The sequence below is a fragment of the Crocuta crocuta genome, unplaced genomic scaffold (assembly GCF_008692635.1).
Source record: "Crocuta crocuta isolate KB4526 unplaced genomic scaffold, BGI_CrCroc_1.0 scaffold441, whole genome shotgun sequence".
Lineage (NCBI taxonomy): Eukaryota > Metazoa > Chordata > Mammalia > Carnivora > Hyaenidae > Crocuta > Crocuta crocuta.
The window spans coordinates 959,658-982,775 of NW_027527822.1; the positions used below are offsets into that span (position 1 = coordinate 959,658).

At 35.6% G+C, this 23,118-nt stretch overlaps 1 protein-coding gene across 1 annotated transcript; it reads right to left on the reverse strand.

Annotated features, from left to right (window-relative positions):
- Positions 1-11,035: 11,035 nt before the first annotated feature.
- On the reverse strand, positions 11,036-11,995 carry LOC144241480 (olfactory receptor 6F1-like). The gene has a single exon (XM_077776060.1). The coding sequence runs from the start codon at positions 11,993-11,995 to the stop codon at positions 11,036-11,038; it is 960 nt and encodes a 319-aa protein (XP_077632186.1).
- Between the last annotated feature and the right edge of the window lie 11,123 nt (positions 11,996-23,118).

Consider the following 23,118-nt stretch of genomic DNA (forward strand, 5'->3'; position numbering starts at 1 on the left):
TTTGGATACTAACCATTTACCAGATATGTCATTTGAAAAGATCTTCTCCCACTTCTTAGATGTCCTTTTAGTTTTATTGACTATTTCTTACCTTGTGCAGGAGGTTTTTCCTGGATGAAGTCCCAGTAACTTATTTTTGTTTTTGTTTCCCTTGCCTCAGGAGGCATATCTAATAAGCAGTTGTTATGGCCAATATCAAAGATGTTTCTGCCTGTGTTCTTCTCTAGTATTTTGAAGGTTTCCTGACTCACATTAAGAATTTTAATCCATTTTCAAATTATTTTTGTATATGGTGTAAGAAACTGGTCCAGGTTCATTCGTTTGCATGTTGCTGTCTAGTTTTCCCAACGCCATTTGTTGAAGAGATTATTTTTTTCCCTACATCAGATAATCTTTCCTGCTTTGTCAAAGATTAGTTGACCAAATAGTTGTGGGTTTATTACTGGGTTTTCTGTTCAATTGCTCTATGTGTCTATTTTGTGGCAGTATCATACTATTTTGATGACAATAGTTTTCTAATATAACTTGAAGTCTAGAATTGTGATGTCTCCAGATTTGCTTTCCCTTTTCAAAGCTGCTTTGGCTATTTGGGGGTCTCTTGTGGCTTCTTACAAATTTCAAGATAGTTGGTTCTAGCTTTTTAAAAAATATTCTTTGTATTTTGATAGCAGTTGCATTAGATGTGTAGATCTCTTTGGAAAGATCAACATTCTAACAGTATTTGTTCTTCCAATTCATGAGCATAAAAGTTCTTCAATATTTGTGTGTGTGTGTGTGTGTGTGTGTGTGTGTGTGTGTCCTCTTTAATTGCTTTCATTGGGGTATTATAGTTTTCACAGTACAGGTCTTACATATCTTTTGTTAGCTATACGTCTAGTTATCTGATTGTTTTTGCTGCAGTTGTAAATGGGGTTGGTTCTTTAATTTCTCTTATTACTGCTTCACTGTCAGTGTGTAGAAATGCAAGAGTTCTATACATTTATTGTGTATCCTATAACTACTGAATTTGTGTATCAGTTCTTGCAGTTTTTTTGTGATCCTTCAGATTTTCTATATAGAGTATGATGTTATCTGCAAATAGTGGAAATTTTATTTCTTCTTTGCTGATTTGGATGACATTTATCTCTATACATCCTCTGTTTGCTATGATTATGACTTCCAATACTATGTTTAGTTACAGTAGTGAGAGTGGACATCCATATTGTGTCCTGACCATAAAGGAAAATCTCTCAAATTTTCTCTATTAAGGATGATATTAACTGGATTTTTAATAGATGATCTTTATTTTGTTGAATTATGCTCCCTCTAGATGTAGATTATTGAGGATTTTATCATAAATAAATGTTGTACTTCATGAAGTGCTTTTTTTGCATCTATTCAAATAGACATATGCTTCTTATCCTTTCTTTTATTAATATGGTGTAATATGTTAATTGATTTACAAATATCTATCTAACTATACTTGCAGCTTAGGTATAATTCCCATCTGAATGTGGTAAATGATTTTTTAAATCTGTTTTTGAGTTTGTTTTGTTTGTTTTTGTTGAGATAGTTTACATCCATGTTCATCAGGTATATTAGGTTCTATTTCCCTTTCTTAGTGGAATCTTACTGGTTTTTGGTATCAAAGTAATGATGGCCTCATAAAACAAGTTTGGAAGTTTTTCTTCTTTTTCTATTTCTTGGACTAGTTTGAGGAAAATAGGTATTAACTCTCTTTTAAATGTTTGGTAGAATTCATCATCTGGCCCTGGCCTTTTGTTAACTGGTGATTTTTTTTATTACTGACTTAATTTCCTTGCTGCTTATCATTCTGTTCAAATATTCTAGGTTTTTTTCCTCTTTCATTTTGGTAGTTGATGTGTTTCTAGGAATTTACTTTTTCTTCTAGGTGGTAAAATTTTTTGACACATAGTTTTTCATAACAAGTTCTTAAAATTACTCATATTTTTACAGTGTTGGCTGTTATTTCTCGTCTCTCACTTGTGATATTTATTAGGATTCTTTTTCTTTTCTCTTTTAAAGGTCTCACTAGAGATTTATCAAGTGTATTACTTTTTTTTTTTTAAAGAATCAGCTTTTAGTTTCATTGATTGGTTCTATTTTTAAAATTTTCAATATTATTTTTTTGCTCTAATACTTATTCTGCTCTTCCTTTGCTGGTTTAGGCCTTATTATTCTTCTTATTATTATTATTACTCTGTAAGCTCTTTTAAGTGTTAGATTAGGCTATTCATTTTATAATTTTCTTGATTCTTAAGGTAGGCCTGTACTGCTATATACTTCCATATAAGGACTGATTTTGCTGCATTTCAAAGGTTTTGGATCATTATGTTTCATTTGTATCCATGTATTTTATTATTATTTCTTAGATTTCTTGATTGACCCTATCATTATTCAGTAGCATGTTGTTTAACATTCATGTGTTTTTGGTCTTTCCTACTTTTATTTTCTTTTGGTTGACTTATAGTTTCATATTGTCCTGGTCAGAAAGATACATGGTATAACCTAAGTATACTTTTGTTTGTTGATGCTTCATTTGGGACCTATTACGCGATCTATTCTGGAGAATGTTCCATGTGCCAATTAAAAGAATGTGTATTCTGCTGTTTTAAGATGCTATATTTTGAATATGTCTCCTAACTCCATCTGGTCCAGTGTGTCATTCAAAGTCATTGTTTTCTGGTTGATTTTCTTTTTACGTGATCTGTTCATTGACGTAAATGGGTTTTTTAAATGCTCCTACTTTTATTAAATTATTATTGATTGTTTTCTTTATGTTTGTTATCATTTGTTTCATATTTTGGGTACTTCCATGTTAGTGGAATAAAAATTTACATAGTTAAATCTTCTCGTTGTATTGTCCCCTTTATTGTGATATGTGACTTCTTTTATCTTTTGTTACCATCATTGTTTCAGGATCTAATTTTCTGAAATAAGTATTGCTTCTCTGGCTTTCTTTTGATATCCATTTGCATGATGAATATTCCTCCATCCCCTCACTTTCAATATATAGGTGTCTTTAGGTCTAAAATGAATCTCTTGTAGACACCATATAGGTGAGTCTTTTTTTTTTTTTTAAATCAATTCTGGCACTCTGCCTTTTGATTGGAAGATTTAGTCCATTTAGTTTCAGGGTAATCACTGATAGATATGCGTATTGTCATTTTATTACTTGTTTTGTATTTTGTTTCTTGAGATATTCACTGTTCCTTTATTGTTTTTATCACTTTTATTCTCTCCTTTGCACTCCAGGAATCTCTTTTAATATTTCTTGCACTACTTGGTTTAGTGGTCTTGAATTCCATAATTTTTTTGTTTTTCTGGGAAACTCTTTATTTCTCATTCTATCCTGAATGATAGGCTTTCTGTATAGAATATTTTCACTGCAGATTTTCCACAATTAGCACTTTGTATAAGCCATGCCACCCCTTTCTGACTTGACAAGTTTCTGTTGAGAAATATCTAATAAGCGTTATGGATCTTACTTTGTATGTTAAGGACTTCTTGTGTCTTACTGCTTTTAAGATTTTCTCTTTATCATTATATTTTGCAAATTTGACTATAACATGTCTAGGTTTTGGCCTACTTATGTTGATTTTAATGGGATTTCTCTGTGCCTACTGCATCTGGATATTTGTTTCCCTCCTCAGATTAGGAAAGTTTTCTTTTTTATTTATTGAAATATATTTTCTGTCCTCTTTTTCTCTCTCTTCTTCTGGGACTTTTATAATAAGAATGTTATTACACTTGATGTAGTCAGTGTGTTCACTGAGTCTGTTCTTGTGTTGCATAATTCTTCTTTCTCTTCTTTCCCAGCTTCATTATTTTCTATTATTTTGTCTTCCAGTTCTTTAATTTGTTTCTCAACTTCTTCAAGCCTGGAGTTAATTGTATCAAGCTCATTTCTAATGTTGTTTATAGTATTATTCATCTCTTATTGATTCTTTTTTAAAATCTTTGATCTCAGTATTAAGGGTCCCCTTATGTCTTCTCTACTTTTGTCAAGTCCAGTGTGTATCCTTATGATTTTTGTTTTAAATTCTCTGTCAAGCATGTTACTCCCATCTGTGTTGTTTAGATTTCTGGCTATGGCTTTATCTTGTTTTATGATTTGTGATAAATTTCTACATCCTCGAATTTTGTCTATGGCTCTGCATTCTTCTCTTTGTTAGAAAAACCAATTATGTCTCCTGCTCCTAAATGTAATGGGCTCATGAAAAGAGGTTATGTAGTGTCCAGGGATTGGTGCTTCAAGAAGTGTCTTTCTTGTGTTCTATGTGTGCTATGTTCTTGTGTTTTGTCTATTTTCTTCTTCAGGTCAGTTGTATTCAGATGTTCTTTTTGCCTGTTGTGAACAGTGTTTCATCCTTGGCCTGAATATCATGAGTTTTAACTAAGTGTGCTCTGATTTGTTTGTGAAATGAGACCTGACAGCAATTCCACCAGAAATGAGGCCATACAGAACTCTCTGGTCTGGACACATGGTATGGGCAAGAGTTTATGCAAGTCTTTTGGAGTAGGGGCCCACGACAATGACATTGTAGCAAGCTTGACTTAGGGGAGCATTCTTGCTAGAGTTCAGGGGTGTGGGGCTTGGTGTAAGCAAGTTTGACATCAGTTTTGGTGCTTTGTTGCTTGCTACATTTGTTTCTGCATTCATGCTGAGTGCCAGGGGAAGGTTAAAGGCATCAGCCAGTACCTGTGTTCACTACAGGTGTCTCTATGAATGCAGCCTCTCAGGGACACACTCTGAAAAGACTGAATAATTACCCTGCTCCATATGCCGCAGTGATAGGGAAAAAAAAATTTGTTATAAGATGGCCGACAGGACTGATAAGGAAATACCTGTCCCTGAGCAAAGGCTCCCTCTTCTGGGTTCTTCTTCCCACCTTGCTTGTCACATGCATTAATGAGGAATGTGGAAGTAACAGGCTATAAATTACTACCTCTGCTGTTGCTCTGGGCTCACACCTCTGGAAAATGAATTCCTCTTGGCCCACTGGTGAAAAATAAACCTCCTCCCTCCCAAGATCTCCGAGTGCCACTGGTTTTTCCACCAGTGATCCAGACCAGATTCTGCAACAACAGTGTTTCTTTAATTTGATGTTTCGAGGCTGCCTGCTCGCAGGTTGTTTGCCTGCCTTCTCTCCAAGAGCACGGCTGTGCTTTCCAGGCTCTGTCCCAGCCAAGCCCACTGACTTTTGAAACTTCATGCTTTTAGCATTGTTGCTTGTAAGAACTCACGAAATTCCACCCTTCTCATTTTCTAAGCCGTGGTTTTGGGAAAATCTTCTCCTGGTGTGTTCTCCTGTACTCATCTCTCTCTCTCTTGTCCTCTGTGATCACAGTTCCTCTCTGCATCACCCATGATCCTTTTCTCCCCTAAACCATATCTCGGCACTCCCTACCACTTCAACGTGGTGTCTTCTCTCCTTTCAGTTGTGGAGTTATTTTGGTGTTCGGGTGAATTTCTGGGGGTATTTAGGATCATTTAATAGTTATCTAGTTGTATTAAAAGGACAAGTCTAATGTACAATCTTCCTTCATTGCTGCTCTTTTCCATCTCCCCCGCTTGTTTCTTTGAAGGGGTTATGTTTTCCTATTTCTTGAAATGCCTTCTGATGTTTTGTTAAATAATTAGCATTTACAAAAACAGCCACCTCTTCCAATAGTTTCTGACTGTCAAAGAAGGGTATGTTCTGAGCCTTGGTATCAGGCAAAGGTATAGGTTTAACATGTCTTCAGATTTTTTTCTCAGCATGTTTCCTCCCTGGTTCTGTGATTTCTACTCCCCTTCCCTTGCCAATTATCCCCATATACACAATTGTTTTTAAATGCTTTATTTCCCACAAATTCATACTCCAGTATCTTCCTATTTGTCAGATATTTTATTGCACTCCTCTCTCTATAATTGCTTGTTCCAACTATCTTCAAATGTATTGTGTAAGTTTGCGATAACAGAGGGTGGTGAGCCAAAGACGCTTGAAAATGAGACAAAGGAGTCAAGGGAATGGGCTGAGCACACCTTTAGTGTAAAGAGCTCTCAGGCAAGGTTCTCCGGCTTGGGGGTAGAAGCAAGGCGGGGAAGTCTCACCCCGAGACTGAGGAGAGTGGTATATATAGGACTGTAGTTCCAGGTTGACACCAGCAGGGGCAGGTTTCCTTATTTGGTCTGGCTTTTCCTGGGTTGGGTCTTGTTTCTTCTGAGGTGATGTGTCTTCTGAGAAACCAGTGGCGGGAAACTGGGAGCAGGAAGCTGGTGGAAGGAAAGTCCTGAGGCGGTCATAAGATGGAGTCCATCAGCCATCTTGGTGTCCTTTCCCAAACCCGCCAGACCTGTCATATTGTACCATGCATATTTCATGCATGTGATGGTCGCTGCAATTGTTTTCTTCAGACTTTGCCAGGCAAAAGTTACAGCCATGTCCCTTTTCCTTGTCTGGTCTCTGACTCAGGGTAGACAGAAAAAACTACCTAGGACATCCTACAGACTGTTTATAATGTGTCCAATAAGTTATGCTCTGCTCCATCTAGCCTCAAGGAAAGGTTAATAATTTTTGACATTCCCCATTATATTCTTCCTAGCCACACTAGGGAAGGGATGAGACAATTATGAATAAAAACTCTACCAAGTTTCCTACTATTTCAATGTGACTATTTCTTGACTGGGGACTGAATTTTTTTACTGCTTTTTATTTATTTATGAGAGAGAGAGAGAGAGTGTGTGAACAGAAGGTCAGAGAGAGAGGGAGACACAGAATCCAAAACAGGCTCTAGGCTCTGAGTTAGCTGTCAGCACAGAGCCAACGCAGGGCCTGAACCCAAGAACCATGAGATCATGACCTTAGCCGAAGTCAGACACTCGACCAACTGAGCCGCCCAGGTGCCCCAAGACTGGGTATTCAATTTTGTTGACTGCTTATAAAATTAATTTAGTATGTTTCTGCTTCATTTATGGAAGAACTAAAGATTAGAGCATGGAAGAAGGTGATTTAGAAAACCTTAAGGTTTTTCTGGGGCGCCTGGGTGGCTTAGTCGGTTAAACGTCCGACTTTCGCTTAGGTCATGATCTCGCGGTTCGTGGGTTCGAGCCCCACGTCGGGCTGTGTGCTGACAGCCAGCTCAGAGCCTGGAGCCTCTTTCAGTCTGTGACTCCCTCTCTCTCTGACCCTCCCCTGCTCACACTGTCTCTCTCTCTCCTAGAAATAAATAAAAACATTTAAAAATATATATGTATAAAAGAAAAGCTTAAGGTTTTTCCAATAACCTTAGGGCCTCTGTCTTAAGAAAGTAATGTTTAGGGGAGATCTTGAAAGTCAAGGACCACACCCTGATTGCTATAGGAAATTGAAACCATGTAATGAGCAACATGTACTATGACATATGGAAGAAAAAGCTGGACAAGTATAATGAAATAATTTGAAATTTTAACTTTGACAAGAACATAAACAAGGAAATAAATGAGGGTCAGGTCATATAAGATTTCTAGATAAGAATGAGTGACATAATTTATATTCTTCAAGCTGGACAAAGACATTGATTTGTTCTAAGCAGGAAGAAAACATGTTTTGACTGACATTGCAAAATGTCCATTCTTATTTTGGCACATGGGCCACATTGGAAAAACTGTTGTGAGAAAGATTGAGGCTTTGGGAGAGAATACTGTGGTTGCCAAATACTACTGCTAAGTTTGTGACAGTTATGGAAATGAAGGTATGTTGATATATTAAAGATAAATTTGGTCAGAAAAATAAGAACTGTTGATGGACTAGTTTTAAATAATGACGAAGTAAGGGAAAACAAGTTAATCTCTAAAGTATGAGACTTTCTGACTTAAATAATAAGGGACCACTGATGTGGAAAATTTGAGGATTTGGAGCTGATGTCCAAGAAAAAATTCTTGAGACATTTTTGGTGCAAAAATGTGGTTTTATTAAAGTATGGGGGACAGGACACACTGGCAGAAAGAGCTGTATTGGGATTGTGCAGGGTGACTGATTATATAATTGGGAGTTGGGGGAGGTAAACATGAGGGGGAGTTTCCAAAAGGATTTTCACATGCTAAAGAAGATTCACAGGATATGGAGGCCTGGCTGTTGTCAAGCTAAGGTTGTTTTTCCCCTCTATCAAAGCATTAACATTAAGACTAACACAGTAGGGAGTTATTGAAGAAATCTTTGACTCTGCCTGCCTCTAGTATTTGTTAATGGGCTGCAGGTTATAAGGAAATTTAATTTTATGTACTTTCCTTTCTACCCTTGTTTCTTCAAAGAAATTTAGTTTTATCTACATTTTCTTCTGCTTTTGTTTCCTACATCACCACTGCATGAGATGTGTACGTTTGTGTGTTTGCTTTAACAATAATAGAATATAACCAAGTTAAGTTTTTTTTACATAAAACTTCCATACTTCAGGCTTGTTTTACAATAAAATAATCAGCGATGCAGAAAGATGTTTTACATAAAAATTAAAACAGCAAAATTTCAAAGTGACACATGGGTACAAATTTAATGTTCAAAATTGAAAAGGTATATTTATTTAGTGAATTTATGCAACAGGAAAAGTTACAGCCAAAAAGTTAAATGTTTTGCAAACAATTTCCTAAATCAAGAAATTGCTTAAATACTTATAAAAGGTACCTTTATTCTTTTTAATTCTTTTAAATTTTTAAAAAATGTTTTATTTATTTATGAGGGAGAGAGAAAGAGGCATTGCGAGCAGGGAAAGGTAGGGGAGAGAGGGAGACAAAGAATCTGAAACAGGCTCCAGACTCTGAGCTAGACATCAGCACAGAGCCCAATGCGGGGCTCAAACCCACAAACCGTGAGATCATGACCTGAGCCAAAGTTGGACACTTAACTGACTGAGCCACTCAGGCGCCCCTAAAAGCTACCTTTATATACATTGTTATTTCACTTGGCGAAAGAATGTATTTGTAAATATATTGTCAAGATTTAGCAAAGAACTTGTAAATAACTGTCTTATATATAAAATATTTCTTGACTCCCCTTTCTATTATATTTCTTGAAATTCTGTTAAGGTTTTGTAATCAAAAGAAATTATTTTTCACTTCCATCTTGACATGTCTTGTTAGAAGTAATTGTACACTGACTAACATTTGCATTTTGTTTTATGATCTCAATCTTTAATCTCCAGCAGCATAGACTCTGAAACTTTATGATTATCTCCATTGCCTAATGGAAATGTGATGCTTATTTTTATAATCAAATGTTCCCTTTCCAGTGGAAACTTATTTGTTGCACTTTTTGAAAGTAAGCTCTGAGAGTTTATAAAAATAATGTATGTGATGAAAATGAATGGAGCAAGGAAGCTTCTTAAATGACCCATACTTTTCTTTATGAAATACACAAAACCTTCTACAGCTTCTGGCTACCTTAGCAAAAAATAAAATAAAACAAGATAAAATAATAAGAAAGAAAGAAAGAAAGAAGGAAAGAAAGAAAGGAAGAAAGAAAGGAAGAAGGAAGGAAGGAAGGGAAAGAAAGAAAGAAAGAAAGAAAGAAAGAAAGAAAGAAAGAAAGAAAGAAAGAAAGGAAGGAAGAAAGAAAGAAAGAAAAGAAAGAAAAAAAAAGAAAATGAAGAAAGTAATCCAGTTAGAGCCATGAGATAAAGTCATAAATGGAGGACTTCGATATACACTGTCCAAGGAATTTGATTTGAGGATGATTACTATCATTAATGGGATAAGGAAATATATTTTCACTTTTGAGAGGTTCAGAATATGTGACCCCTCAAAATGCCATTTTGTCATTTTGATCATTCTGAGTTGAAGGTACTTGAGAAACAGAAGATGCTGGAAGGACTCCCTGACCTTCCATTTCTTTCTAAAAGCAGATCATAATATTTCACATGAGAAAAATGTCCTCTCAGTCCCAAGAACACTTATTGCAGTTTAGGTGTTAAAGTAGAAATAGACTTGTACCTCAAAGCCACTAAAATAACACTAATCTTTCTTTAGTTCCTCCCATAGGCTTGGTGGGCACTCACCCACAATTTGGTAATCTTGGCCCCAAGTCCTTGTTCTTGGCACATCCCCATAAGTTATTATTCTTTCCTTAAAACAATATATAAGCTTTTGGGCATAACAACTACTTTGGGTCTTCATTTTCTGTTTAAACACTCCTATATATGCACATAAGAATACTTAATAAAGTCCATATGTTTTTCTCCTTTGATCTGTTTTATTTATTTTTAATAGTATTTTTAATATTTTATTTTATTTCAGAGGAAAAGAGAGACAGAGCATGAGCAAGGGAGGGGCAGAGAGAGAGAGGGAGAGAGAGAGACGGAATCCTAAGTAGGCTCCAGGCTCTGAGTTGTCAGCACAAGGCCTGATGCAGTGCTTCAACTTATGAGCCATGAGATCATGACCTGAGCCAGAAGTTGGTCACTTAACCAGCTGGGCCACCCAGGCACTCCCCAACCTCTGGGCCTCTGGATTTTAAAATCCAGTTGTATTATCAAGAAAGAATTTAATATAATACTTTTTTACTATTTCTACTACCCAGGAAAAAATACTTACCTAATGTTTCCTGAATGAAGTATTTATTTCAATTTATATTCACAATTATATCAACCCCAATTACGTTTAGTGCCTGACTCATCATATGTTTTTAATGTTTATTGATTGAATTATTTTGAGGTACAGACACATTTATTATAGTGCATTTATCAGATGGTATACCGCTGGGCCATTTAATAAAAACAACAATTATTTTGCAGTTACTATTAGTGTGTAAATTATGAAAACATTCCATTGAAATATCGCAAAGACTTAAGTCAGGCTATTTTCTGATTGTGAATGTCTTGTGAACAGAAAGTTGGAGTTATCTCTTTGACTGTCGCATTGCACTTAGACATTAAAGCATAGCAATTATAGAATTCTATTTTAGTAGCATTCAACCCAAAATGTCCATATTAAGTGATATAATTTTATATATAATTTTCAATTCTTACCGTTTGCAACTCTGATTTGGGAACACATTCTAAATTGATTATTTTAGAAATTCTCTCAAAATTTCCGCATCTTTTTGGTCAAAAGCAATCTCTTTCTTGCTAGAACTTTTTTGAAAGCTTTCTTCACATCTTTGTTTCTCAGGGTGTATATGAGAGGATTTACCAAAGGGGTAACTACACAGTAGAACACTGAGATCACTTTACCAATAGTAAAGTTGTGCTTGGCTGGAGGGTGAACATAAGCAAAGATGATAGTGCCATAATAAATGGCGACCACAGTGAGATGGGAAGCACAGGTGGAGAAAGTTTTCTTCTGAGCTTTTTGGGAAGACAGTTTGATTATTGTGACCACAATGTATCCATAGGAAGACATAGTAAGAAGGAAAGAACTTAGAATCACAACAGATGTACATGTGTAGCCCAAGGCCTCCACCAAAAATGTATCTGAGCAAGACAGTTTAAAAATGGGGTCTGAGTCACAAAAGAAATGGTCGATCTTCTGGGGGCCGCAAAAGTTTAGATGGGAGAGGAGTATGGTAGGTGGCAGAGGGGCAATGAAGCCCCCAATCCATGATCCAGCTGCAAACCACAGGCACACCTGAAGACTCATGAGAAGTGAATACCTTAAAGGGCTGCAGATAGCCAAGTACCGGTCATAGGCCATCACTGCCAGCAGGATGCACTCTGTAGCTCCCATGGAGAAAAAGAAGTAGTACTGGGTTATACAACCAGAAACAGAGATGGTAACAACCTGTGTGAGGCAGGTGGCCAGCAACTTAGGCACCGTGGCTGTGGTGTACCACATCTCTAAGAATGACAAATTTCCTAAGAAAATGTACATGGGTGTTTGTAGCGTGATATCCGTGAGAACAATGAAAATAATGAGAGTGTTTCCCATGAGGGAGAGCAGATATACAGTGAGAAATACCACAAACAAGGTGAGCCGCAGAGAGAGAACACCAGAAAACCCAAGAAAAATGAACTCTGTCACTGTTGTTTGGTTTGTTCCATCCATGTCTCATTGCCTCTGATCTGGAATGAGCCAACGAGTCCAGAAAATGGCCGATGAGCAAGAATGGAATAATTTTGTATTGATTCATTTAATGATCATCATGGACTCTTAATAATAATAAAATTAATCGCTAAAAGAAACATTGAATTTTTATAAATATTTCCATGAATTAGCTCACTTGATTTAGAAAATAATTCTCCAAAATAAATAGTATAATAATTCACTTCTCAAGAAAAGAAACTGAGTTAAAAAATAGTTTTCTCAAAGTAAAACAAAGACCATAGTCTAAGCTTATACATCAAATGTGGCTGTTGGAAGAACATGGCATTGTTTCACTGAGTATTTCACATATTGTGCATTAGATGATGGTGAAGGTTGGATCTACAACATGCAGATCAGGGGCTACTGGATGGGGTGGAACTCTCATAGTGGAACTACTAGGTATACCAGTTGTCTTATGATCATAAATGTATTAACTTTATGACCCCTGTTATACACCATCGTTTAGGATTTGGTTGGAGAATCATACACAAGTAAATTGTATCTCCAGAAAATGAAAGAGTAAGGTTAAACAATTATATGGAAATAATTTTTCATAAGTATTCCTTTATTAGTTTTTTATAAACTAGTTTTTAAAAAGTTTATAAACTTTATTAGTTTTTTATATTTAGAATCATTCCATTCATCAATTTTTCTATGTAAGTTAAGAAAAGCGAAGAAAATAACTTTAAAGTCAGATTTTTTTCATCCTTTAATTAACATAATGTTTGTTTCCATAGAATCATTAATGTGAAATAACATTTAATATAAGATATTACTACTTACCAATATTAAGTGTACATTACAGTTTTCATCATTATAGTTATTTAAAATGTTTCTGCCAAAATAAAAAAGAACAGTAGTATTAGAATTTATAATTTAAGAAAACAATTGGAGAAAAGAAGTGCTACTATTACAAAATATTTTTTTCTGAGTTTGACTCTTTATTTCCATAAGAAAAATGTTAACATTTACATGATACATGTAAGACCAAAAGCCCAGAGTATCACTTATTGCTGTTATAAAATAATTATTTAATGGATATTTTGCTCCTAGTGTTAATTGAAAAAGAAGAAGTATTTGAAAAGAATATCAATAGAGCTATGACAAAAGAATGAGATCTCTATAATCCCAAAGAAAAATTCATTTTTCCCTTTCTAAAAGGTATCATGGTTATTTAATTCTGCCTTCATTAAAAATAAGTTTACACATTCTATATATATCTGTAGGAGCAAAATCTGNAAGTTTAAATATTTATATAATTTACAAAATTGTATGTTATGATAACATTATATATCTTAAAATAAGTTAAAATTTAAAATGTAATGTATAAATTATTGAAATTTACTTATGGTGTTTATAAGCTTATTTTTTTAAGAGAGAAAGAGAATGAGTAGGGAAGGGGCAGGGGGAGAGAAAAAGAATCCCAAGCAGGATCTGTGCTGTCAGTACAGAATCTGACATGGGGTTTGATACCACAAACAGTGAGATCATGACCTGAGCTAAGACCAAGAGTTAGGACGCTTAACAGACTGAGCTACCCAGGATCCCCATAGTGGTTTTAATTTATAAGCTATGGTTGCCTATCCTACATGCCAGATCAGTGTCTGAGAAAGAATATTGTACAAGATTGCAGAAATATCCAAAATTATAAAAGTGCTTTTAAGTAACTCTGCTACTCTCCAGGTAAGTGAAAAATAATGCAGATACTATCCCCAGGTGTACTCACAGCCTTTATTCTGTTTGGTTATTTTTCAGGAATTGAATTTTATTAGTTAAATGTTCTTCAAATGTTTCTTTTCAGCAAGATATATATTACAGCTGTTTGTCCATAAGGGAAATAAGCTAACTTATTTCCCTGATATTTTATTGGCTCTTTTATACCATCTATGCTATAAACACCAAACTCCCTGTATGTATTTTTTCCTCAGTTTTGTATATCCAGTAGCCAGGATGCAGAGGGAAAAAAAAAAAGAAAAAGAAAAGCATGGTCTGAAATCACCCTTGTGAGAAGTGTTAGAATTTAATTAGCACTGAGGTTTGGAAATTTGCCTTGAGACATCCCTGCAGATTCCCTGAAGATTTTCCTTTGAAGAGGGTCAGAGACTCTCCTGATGGGGCTAAAGAATGAACAAAGCAACTATGAGAAAAATTACAGTCTTTACAGAAACTGAAGAAATAGCCTTCTAAGTGGCTTCATTAGCTGCTACTGCCCATGGTGTTCACCCCTCACTTATAAATATAGAATTATATCTTTCAACATTTCAATCACCATAGGCATGGCCAGAGGACAGTATTCCCTAGCTACAAAGTACATACCAGATCTTCATTGAAAAGTCTTTTTTAAATTACAGAATACAAATAAATAAGATAAACGTTAACATTGACTTAGAATGATTTCATTACAAAAAACTAAGAAAGCATTAGGTAAGTGTGTAAAAAACAGTGCTGCCTATTTTTTAGATTCCAAGGTTAAACCATTTCACACAGGTTTTATGTACAGGAGCATAGTGAATATATGCAAAGTGTTTGAATATCTGACAAACACTGTATCAGAAGATAAGAAAATGACAATCTAGATAACTCAATAAAATAAATCTGCATGATATTCATATAATGTGTTATAATAAGGGGATTAACTATATAAGTTTGAGCTTCTTCAAATTATTCAACAAAAAGTATGTTTGATTCATCATGTTGCTTTGTGAACATTGGTAATCCCATATGAAAAAAATTTAAAAATACATCTTATGCATAAATGCAAAGGAAATCAAGCATTTATTTATTAAATAATGAAACTGTAAACCACTTGTTATCAATGTGTAAGTGAAAATAACCAAGAAGAGACTTGAATGTTGCCATCTAAGAATGCCAAATATTGTACCCAGGTATTAATCATGTTTTCACTGAGAATAATTCTTTGAAAAAATAATGGGAGATTATTTTAGAATACATTTTTGGAACTATATTTGGTGTATGAAAAAATACACCTATTATAAATGTACATTTCAATATATTCTGTCAAATATACACATGCATGTAACTGCAACCACAGATAAGGAATATAACCTTCTTATCTACTCAAAGTTTTCTCATGCCTCATTCACTTGATCAATTTTTTCATTTAGATCCAAGCAATCACTACTTTCCTTTTATTACTATGCATTAGCTTTGTTTTTTTTATATAGGTTTTCATATATGCACAATCATAAAGCATATATTTCTGGTGTTAGGTTTATTTCATGCACCATAACAAGTTATAGATTGATTTTATGGTTCTGTGTGTTTCATAACCCAATTTCTTTTTAGTGTTGAGTTGTATTCCTTTGATAAATATACCAAAATTGAATCATTTTAACTTGTTATAGATATTTATACTCATTCCTATTTTGGTTTAAGAAGAATAAAGCTGCTTTGAGCTATCATGTACAAATCTTTGGAAAAAACGTGTTTCCTTTTATTTGAAGGAAACACAAACTCATCAACTCTTAATATTGTCCCTGTGTAATTTTAGATGCTCTAATGGATGTGTAGGGTATCTTATGTCTCACTTTGAAATTTTCTGATAACGAACAATAGAATATTTTCATCTACTCATTGACCATTATAATGAAACTTAAGTATTCACATGTGGTGTACATTTATAATTGAGTTATTCTCTCACATATTATTACATTGTTGTAGTTCCACAGAAAATGTGTATGTGTACACTTTGGAAATGTGCATGTGTGTGTATTTTTTTCAAATTTTGACTTCATACTCATTTCTTTAACAAGGTGTCCTAAGGAGCAAAAGGTTTTTAGTTGTCATGAAGTGAATGTTATCATTTTTATCTTTCAGGGGTTATGTTCTTTTTTTTTAATTTTTGAAATATTTATTCATTTTTGAGAGAAAGATAGAGTGTGAGTTGGGGAGGGGCAGAGAAAGACACACAGAATCCGAAGCAGGTTCCAGACTCTGAGCTGTCAGCACAGAGCCACAAAGCCAGACGCGGGGCTCTAAACCACGAGCGGTGATATCATGACCTGAGCCAAAGTTGTATGCCTAACCAACTGAGTTACCCAGGCGCCGCAGGGTTTATGTTTTTGATATGAGTCTTATATCAGGATTGGTCTACTCTAAATTTACAATGATTTGTTTTATTATATTTTCTAGAAAAATCATGTTTTTATATTTTATATTTAGGTCAGTGACACTTTTCTAGTGAATTTTATTTTTCTTTTTCTTTCTTTTTTTTTTATTACAAATAGTTTATTGTCAAGTTAGTTTCCATATAACACCCAATGTTCATCCCCTCTAGTGAATTTTCTACATGGCAACTGTTGGGACGTCATCAGGTTAAAAAGTTTCTCAACAGCAAATGAAACAATCAAAAAAACAAAGAGACAGCCTGTGGAATTGTAGAATATAATGGCAAATGACACATTTGATAAAGGGTTAGTATCCAAAATCTATAAACAACTTACCAAACTCAACAGCTAAAAACAAATAATTCAGTGAAGAAATGGGCAGAAGACAGGAATACACATTTCTTCAAAGAAAACATCCATGTCCAACAGACACATGAAATGATGTTCAACATAACTCATCATCCGGGCAATGCAAATCAAAACCATAATGAGATGCCAATGGCTAAAATTAACAACTCAGGCAACAACAGATGTTGGCAAGAATGCAGAGAAAGAGGAAAACTTTTGCACAGCTGTTGGGAGTGCAAACTGGTGCAGCCACTCTGGAAAACCATATGGAGCTTGCTCACAAAGTTAAAAATAGAAATACCCTATGACCCAGCAATTGCACTACTAGGTATTTACCCAAAGGATAGAAAAATATTTATTTTAAGGGCACATGCACCCCAAAGTTTATAGCAACATTATCAACAATAGCCAATGAATATTACTCAACCTTCCAAAAGAATAGAATCTTAGCATTTGCAGCAATGTGGATGGAGCTAGAGGATATTATGCTAACTGAAATTTGTTATAGAAAGACAAATACCACATGATTTCACTCATATGTGGAATTTAAGAAACAAAGCAGGTGAACATAGGGAAAGGGAAACAAAGAGAGGGAAGTAAATGATAAGAGACTCTTTTAAAAAATTTTTGTATTTATTTCTGAGAGAGAGAGAGACAGCATGAGCCGGGGAGGGTCAGAGAGAGGGAGACACAGAATATGAAGCAGACTCCGGGCCCTGAGCTAGCTGTCAGGACAAAGTCCGACACAGGGCTTGAACCCATGAACTGTGAGATCATGACCTGAGCCGAAGTCGGCCGCCCAACTGACTGAGCCACCCAGGAGCCCCAAGAGACTCTTAACTATAGAGAACAGACTGAGGGTTGCTCTATAGAGAACTTATCAACTCAACACTAAATAAACAAACAATCCATTTAAGAAATGGGCAGAATATGTGACTAGACACTTTTCCAAAGAAGACATCCTGATGTCTAACTGACACATGTAAAACTGCTCAGCATCGCTCATCATCAGGGAAATACAAATCAAAACCACATTGAGATACCACTTCAAACTGCTCAGAGTGTCTAAAATTAACAACTCAGGAAACAATAGATGCTGACAAGGATGTGGAGAAAAGGGAACCCACTTAACTGTTGGTGGGAATGCAAATTGGTGCAGCCAACCTAGAAAACAGTGTGGAGTTTCCTCAAAAAATTAAAAACAGAATTACCTTATGACCCAGCAATAGCAATACTAAGAAATTATCCAAAAGATACAGTAATGCTGATGCATAGGGACACATGTACCCCAATGTTTATAGCAGCACTTTCAACAATAGCCAAATTATGGAAAGAGCCCAAAAGTCCATCAACTGATGAATGGATAAAGAAGATGTGGTTTATATATACAGTGGAATACTACTTGGCAATGAGAAAGAACGCAATCTTGCCTTTTGCAGCAATGTGGATGGAACTGGATCGTGAATGTTAAGCGAAATAATTTCAGTCAGAGAAAAACAGATATCATATGTTTTAATTCATATGTAAAGTTTGAGGAACTTAACAGAAGACCATGGGGAAAGGGAAGGGGAAACATAGTTTCAAACAGAGGGAGAGGTAAACTATGAGTGACTCTTAAATACAGAAAACAAACTCAGGATTTATTGGGGTGAGCAGGTGAGAGGGGAAAATGAGCAATGGGCATTGAGGAGGGCACTTATTGGAATGAGAACTGGGTGTTGGATGTAAGTGGTGAATCATGAGAATCTACTCCCAAAGCAAAGACCACACTGCATACATTGTATGTTAGCTAATTTGCTAAATTATATTTTAATAAATAAAAAATAAACAAAAATATAATCCACTATTTATGGGAAAGAAAAACAGGTAAGAAATGGGCAGAAGACACGAATAGACACTTTTCCAAAGAAGACATCTAGATGGCTTGCAGCTATATGCAAAGATGCTCAACATCAGGGAATTACAAACAAACCAATGAACAACAATGAAATACCACCTCACATCTGCCAGAATGGCTAACATTTACAGCACATAAAATAAGAAACAACAGGTGTTGGCAAGGATGTGAAGAAAGGGGAACTCTCTTTCCCTGTCGGTGGGAATGCAAACATAGAACTAAAATAGAAACTAAATATAGAACTACCCAAGATGGAGCTAGAATGTAGTAAGCTAAAGGAAATAAGTCAATCGTAGACAGACAAATAACATATGATTTCACTCATATGTGGGATTTAAGAAGCAAAATAGATGAACACATGGAAAGGATGGGGAAGAGAAGATAGAGAGACAAACTAAGAGACTCTTAGGGATAGAAAACAAATGGAGGGTTGATGGAGGGAAGTGAGTGGGGGATGGGCTAGATGAGTGGAGGGAACATGTTGTGATGAGCACTGAGTGTTATAGGTAGGTGATGAATCACTGAATTCTACTCCTGAAACTGATATTGCACTGCATGTTAACTAAGTAAAATTTAAATTTAAAAAAGGAACCATAAGTTGATGAATTAGAAAATTAGGGGCGCCTGGGTGGCTTAGTCGGTTAAGCGTCCGACTTTCGCTTAGGTCATGATCTCGCGGTTCGTGGGTTCGAGCCCCGCGTCGGGCTCTGTGCTGACAGCCAGCTCAGAGCCTGGAGCTTGTTTCAGTCTGTGACTCCCTCTCTCTCTGACCCTCCCCTGCTCATGCTGTCTCTCTCTCTCTCTCCTAGAAATAAATAAAAAAACATTAAATCTCCTAGAAATAAATAAAAAAAACATTAAAAAAAAAAGAAAATTATCAGGTTATATAGACACCAAAAGATGTTACAATTCAGATATACTTGCTCAAAGCATGGCATAGAAATAAAAGTGAGTTCATGTCTGTAATATATTTTGTCCAAAGCTTGACAATATCAAAAGGTGTAAATATTTAGTTATAAGAATGTAGGGATATTTCAGGGCACCTGGGTGGCTTAGTCGTTAGGCGTCCGACTTCGGCTCAGGTCATGATCTCACGGTTTGTGGGTTCGAGCCCCGCGTCGGGCTATATGCTGACATTTCAGAGCCTGGGGCCTGTCTTCGGATTCTGTGTCCCCTTCTCTCTCTCTCTCTGACCCTCCTCTGCTCACGCTGCTCTCTCTCTCTCTCTTTCAGAAATAAAAACATTTTAAAAATTTAAAAAATGTAAAAAAAAGAATGTAGGGATATTTCTTACAAATCTGTTTTTAAACTTTTTAAATGTTTATTTCTGTGAGAGAGAGAGAGAGACCAGGGGAGAGTTAGAGAGAGGGAGACTCAGAATCTGAAACAGGCTCCCGGCTCTGAGCTGTCAGCACAGAGCCCAACGCGGGGCTCGAATCCATTAACTGTGAGATCATTACCTGAGCCAAAGTCGGACGCTTAACCGACTGAGCCACCCAGATGCTCCCAAGTATTTTTAACCAAACTATATGTTCACTGATACATCTAAGTGTTTGTACCTCAGCCATGTCAACGTACGTCAAAAAGTTTTGAATTTGGATTTTGTATAATGGAGTGTCTATGAAATCTATGCCAGGTCAAAAACACTTTTGAGAATTTTCATTCAGTAGAAACACTGTCAGCTTGAGGCTGAGAAACAGATAGGACACAAAGTGAAGGAAGTATGGCAGATATGAAAATGATCCTGGCTGAAAGCAGGGTGATAACAAATACTCACTTTCAACTGTATACTAACTTTGGAGGAAAAAAAAAAAGTAAGATATCAGACGGTGGAACCAAAGTCGGAGGGTAGAACCAAGAGTACACAATGTAAAACAAAGAACACAGAAGAAGAAACTAAGAGCACAGGGAAACTTCGGGAGGATTTTTCGCAGTCATTGATCATTTCAATTTTTAAAGAAAAAGAGACCATGCACAATAAACATAAGTATAGTTTTTTAATAGTTTATAGCTAATCAAATAATTTCAAAGAATGCTGAATAATGAGTTTATACTCTAACAATTTTAAAACATGGTTATAACCATTAAACAAATGTTTGTTAAAGATAACCTCATACCTAAAACTAATGGACTTCTAAAGTGATCGTAAGTTTTTGAAGAATTTTAAATAGCATTTTTTAAAACAAATGCTGGGTAAATCAAGCCAACTATTTTAAAATATATTTAAGTGTTTAGATGTTTGTAAATTCACATACAGTTGTAGATTCACATAAAAAAAGCCCTTTCCATATTGGGGCGTCTTGGTGCTTCAGTTGGTTAAGTGTCCAACTCTTGATTTCAGCTCAGGTCATGATCTCTTGGTTCATGAGATCAGGCTGGGAATTGGGCTCTGAGCTGACAGCCCAGAGCCTGCTTAGGACTCTCCCTCTTCCCCTCCCACTTTCTCATGCTCTCACTTTCTCTTTCTCTCTCTCAAAAATAAACATTAATTTTTTTAAAAAAAGAAATGCTTTACCGATTGATACAATTTAACAAAACTGTAGTAAAGCATCACAACCAGAATGGTGACATTGATATACTCATTTCCAACACTACAAAAACATGTCATTTTGCCCTTCAACTGCAACATTCAGTTGCAGTCTATTACCTACCCATCCTAAACTCTGGCATCTACTAATATATTCACCAGCTGTATATATTTTTTAATTTTAAGAACATTAAGTAGGATCATAGAGTACATAATCTTTTGAAATTGTCCTTTGCTTCACTTAGCATGAAGCCCTTGATCAAAGTTTTTGTGTGTACCAGTAGTTTGTTGCTTTGTGTTGCTGAGTATTTCATAATATAAACGTGTTAGGGTTTATAACAATTTATCTATGGAAGAGCATGTGGCTTTATTACAGTTTAGGGCTGTTATGAGTTAAGCTGGTATAAATATTCTTGCACCGACTTTCTCTGAACAAAAGCAATCAGTCCCCTGGTTAAAATGTCCAGAAGGTAATTACCATATTGTGTGATAGAAACATGTTCACTATTTTAAGGAAACTACCTTATCATTGTGCAACTTTATTGTCTCATTTTACTTTCAGATCAGTAGTGGTTACTCTGCACCCTTCTCAGTATTTTTTATAGCAACTCTTTATTTTAAACATTCTGATAGGTGCTTAATGATATAAAATTGTAGTGCTATTTTATTTTTTATTGTTTTCATTCTTGGTTGTTGTTTTTTTTGTTTTGTTTTTTTTTTTCAGAATCCTAACTCTTTAAGTTTGACTTAATAGGGTTAAACATTGTAAATTTCAGGGTAAGGGCAGGCATTTCCCCTGTTGTAAATGAGCAAACAAACATAATAAAAATCAATCAATCCATGGGTTGCCTGGGTGGCTCAGTTGGTTAAGTGTCCAACTTCAACTTAGGTCATGATCTTGCAGTTTGTGAGTTCGAGCCCCACGTCCTGCTCTGTTCTGACAGCTCAGAGCCTGGAGACTACTTCAGATTCTGTGTCTCCCTCTCTCTATGTCCTTCCCCTGCTCGAACTCTTTCTCTCTAACTCTCAAAAATAAATCTTAATTTTTTTAAATAGTCAGTCAATCCAAGAATATAATATGAACTCTATTAATTTACTTTCATGGTACATTTTAGTTAGATTTATTCTGTTTTAATTTATTCTGTTTTTATTTTAATCCCAGTATATTAAACATACAGTGTTCTACAAGTTTCAGATGAGCAATATAGTGATTCAGCCATTCCATGCATCACCCAGTGATTATCATGAAAAGTGCACTGCTTCACATCCATCAACAATTTCACCAATCCTCCCACCAACCTTCCCGTTCCCCTCTGGAAATAGGTAGTTTGTTCTATAGAGTTAACAGTGTTTCTTGGTCTCTCTCTCTTTTAATGTAGTTTTTGTCAAGTTGGCTAACATACAGCGAATACAGTGTGCTCTTGGTTTTGGGAGTGTATTCCCATGATTCATTGCTTACATACAACACTCAGTGCTTATCGCAACAAGTGCCCTCCTCAATGCCGTCACCCACTTTCCCCTTTCCCCTGGCCACCCCAATCAACACTCAGTTTGTTCTATGTCTTTAAGAGTCTCTTATGATTTGCCTCCATCCCTCTCTGTAACTATTGTCTTCTGTTAAGTTTCTCAAGTTCCACATATGAGTGAAAATGTATGATATCTGTATTTCTCTGACTGACTTATTTCACTTAGCACAATACCCACCAGTTCCATCTATGTTCCTACAAATGACCAGATTTCATTCTTTCTCATTGCTAAGTAGTATTCCATTGTATATATAAACCATATTTTCTTTATCCATTCTTCAGTTGATGGACATTTAGGCTCTTTCCATAATTTGGCTATTGAAAGTTCTGCTATAAACATTGGGGTACATGTGCCCCAAAGAATCAGCACTTCTGTATCCTTTGGATAAATTCCTAGTAGTGCTACTGCTGGGTCATAAGGTCGTTCTATTTTTAATTTTTTAAGGAAACTCCACACTGTTTTCCAGAGTGCCTGCACCCCTTTGGATTCCTACCAACAGTGCAGAAGGGCTCCTGTTTCTCCACATCCTTGCCAGGATCTGTTGTTTCCTGAGTTTTTGGGTTGTTTTTTTTAGCCACTCTGACATGTGTGAGGTCATATCTCAGTGTGGTTTTGATTTGTATTTCCCTGATGATGAGTGATGCTGAGCATTGTCTCA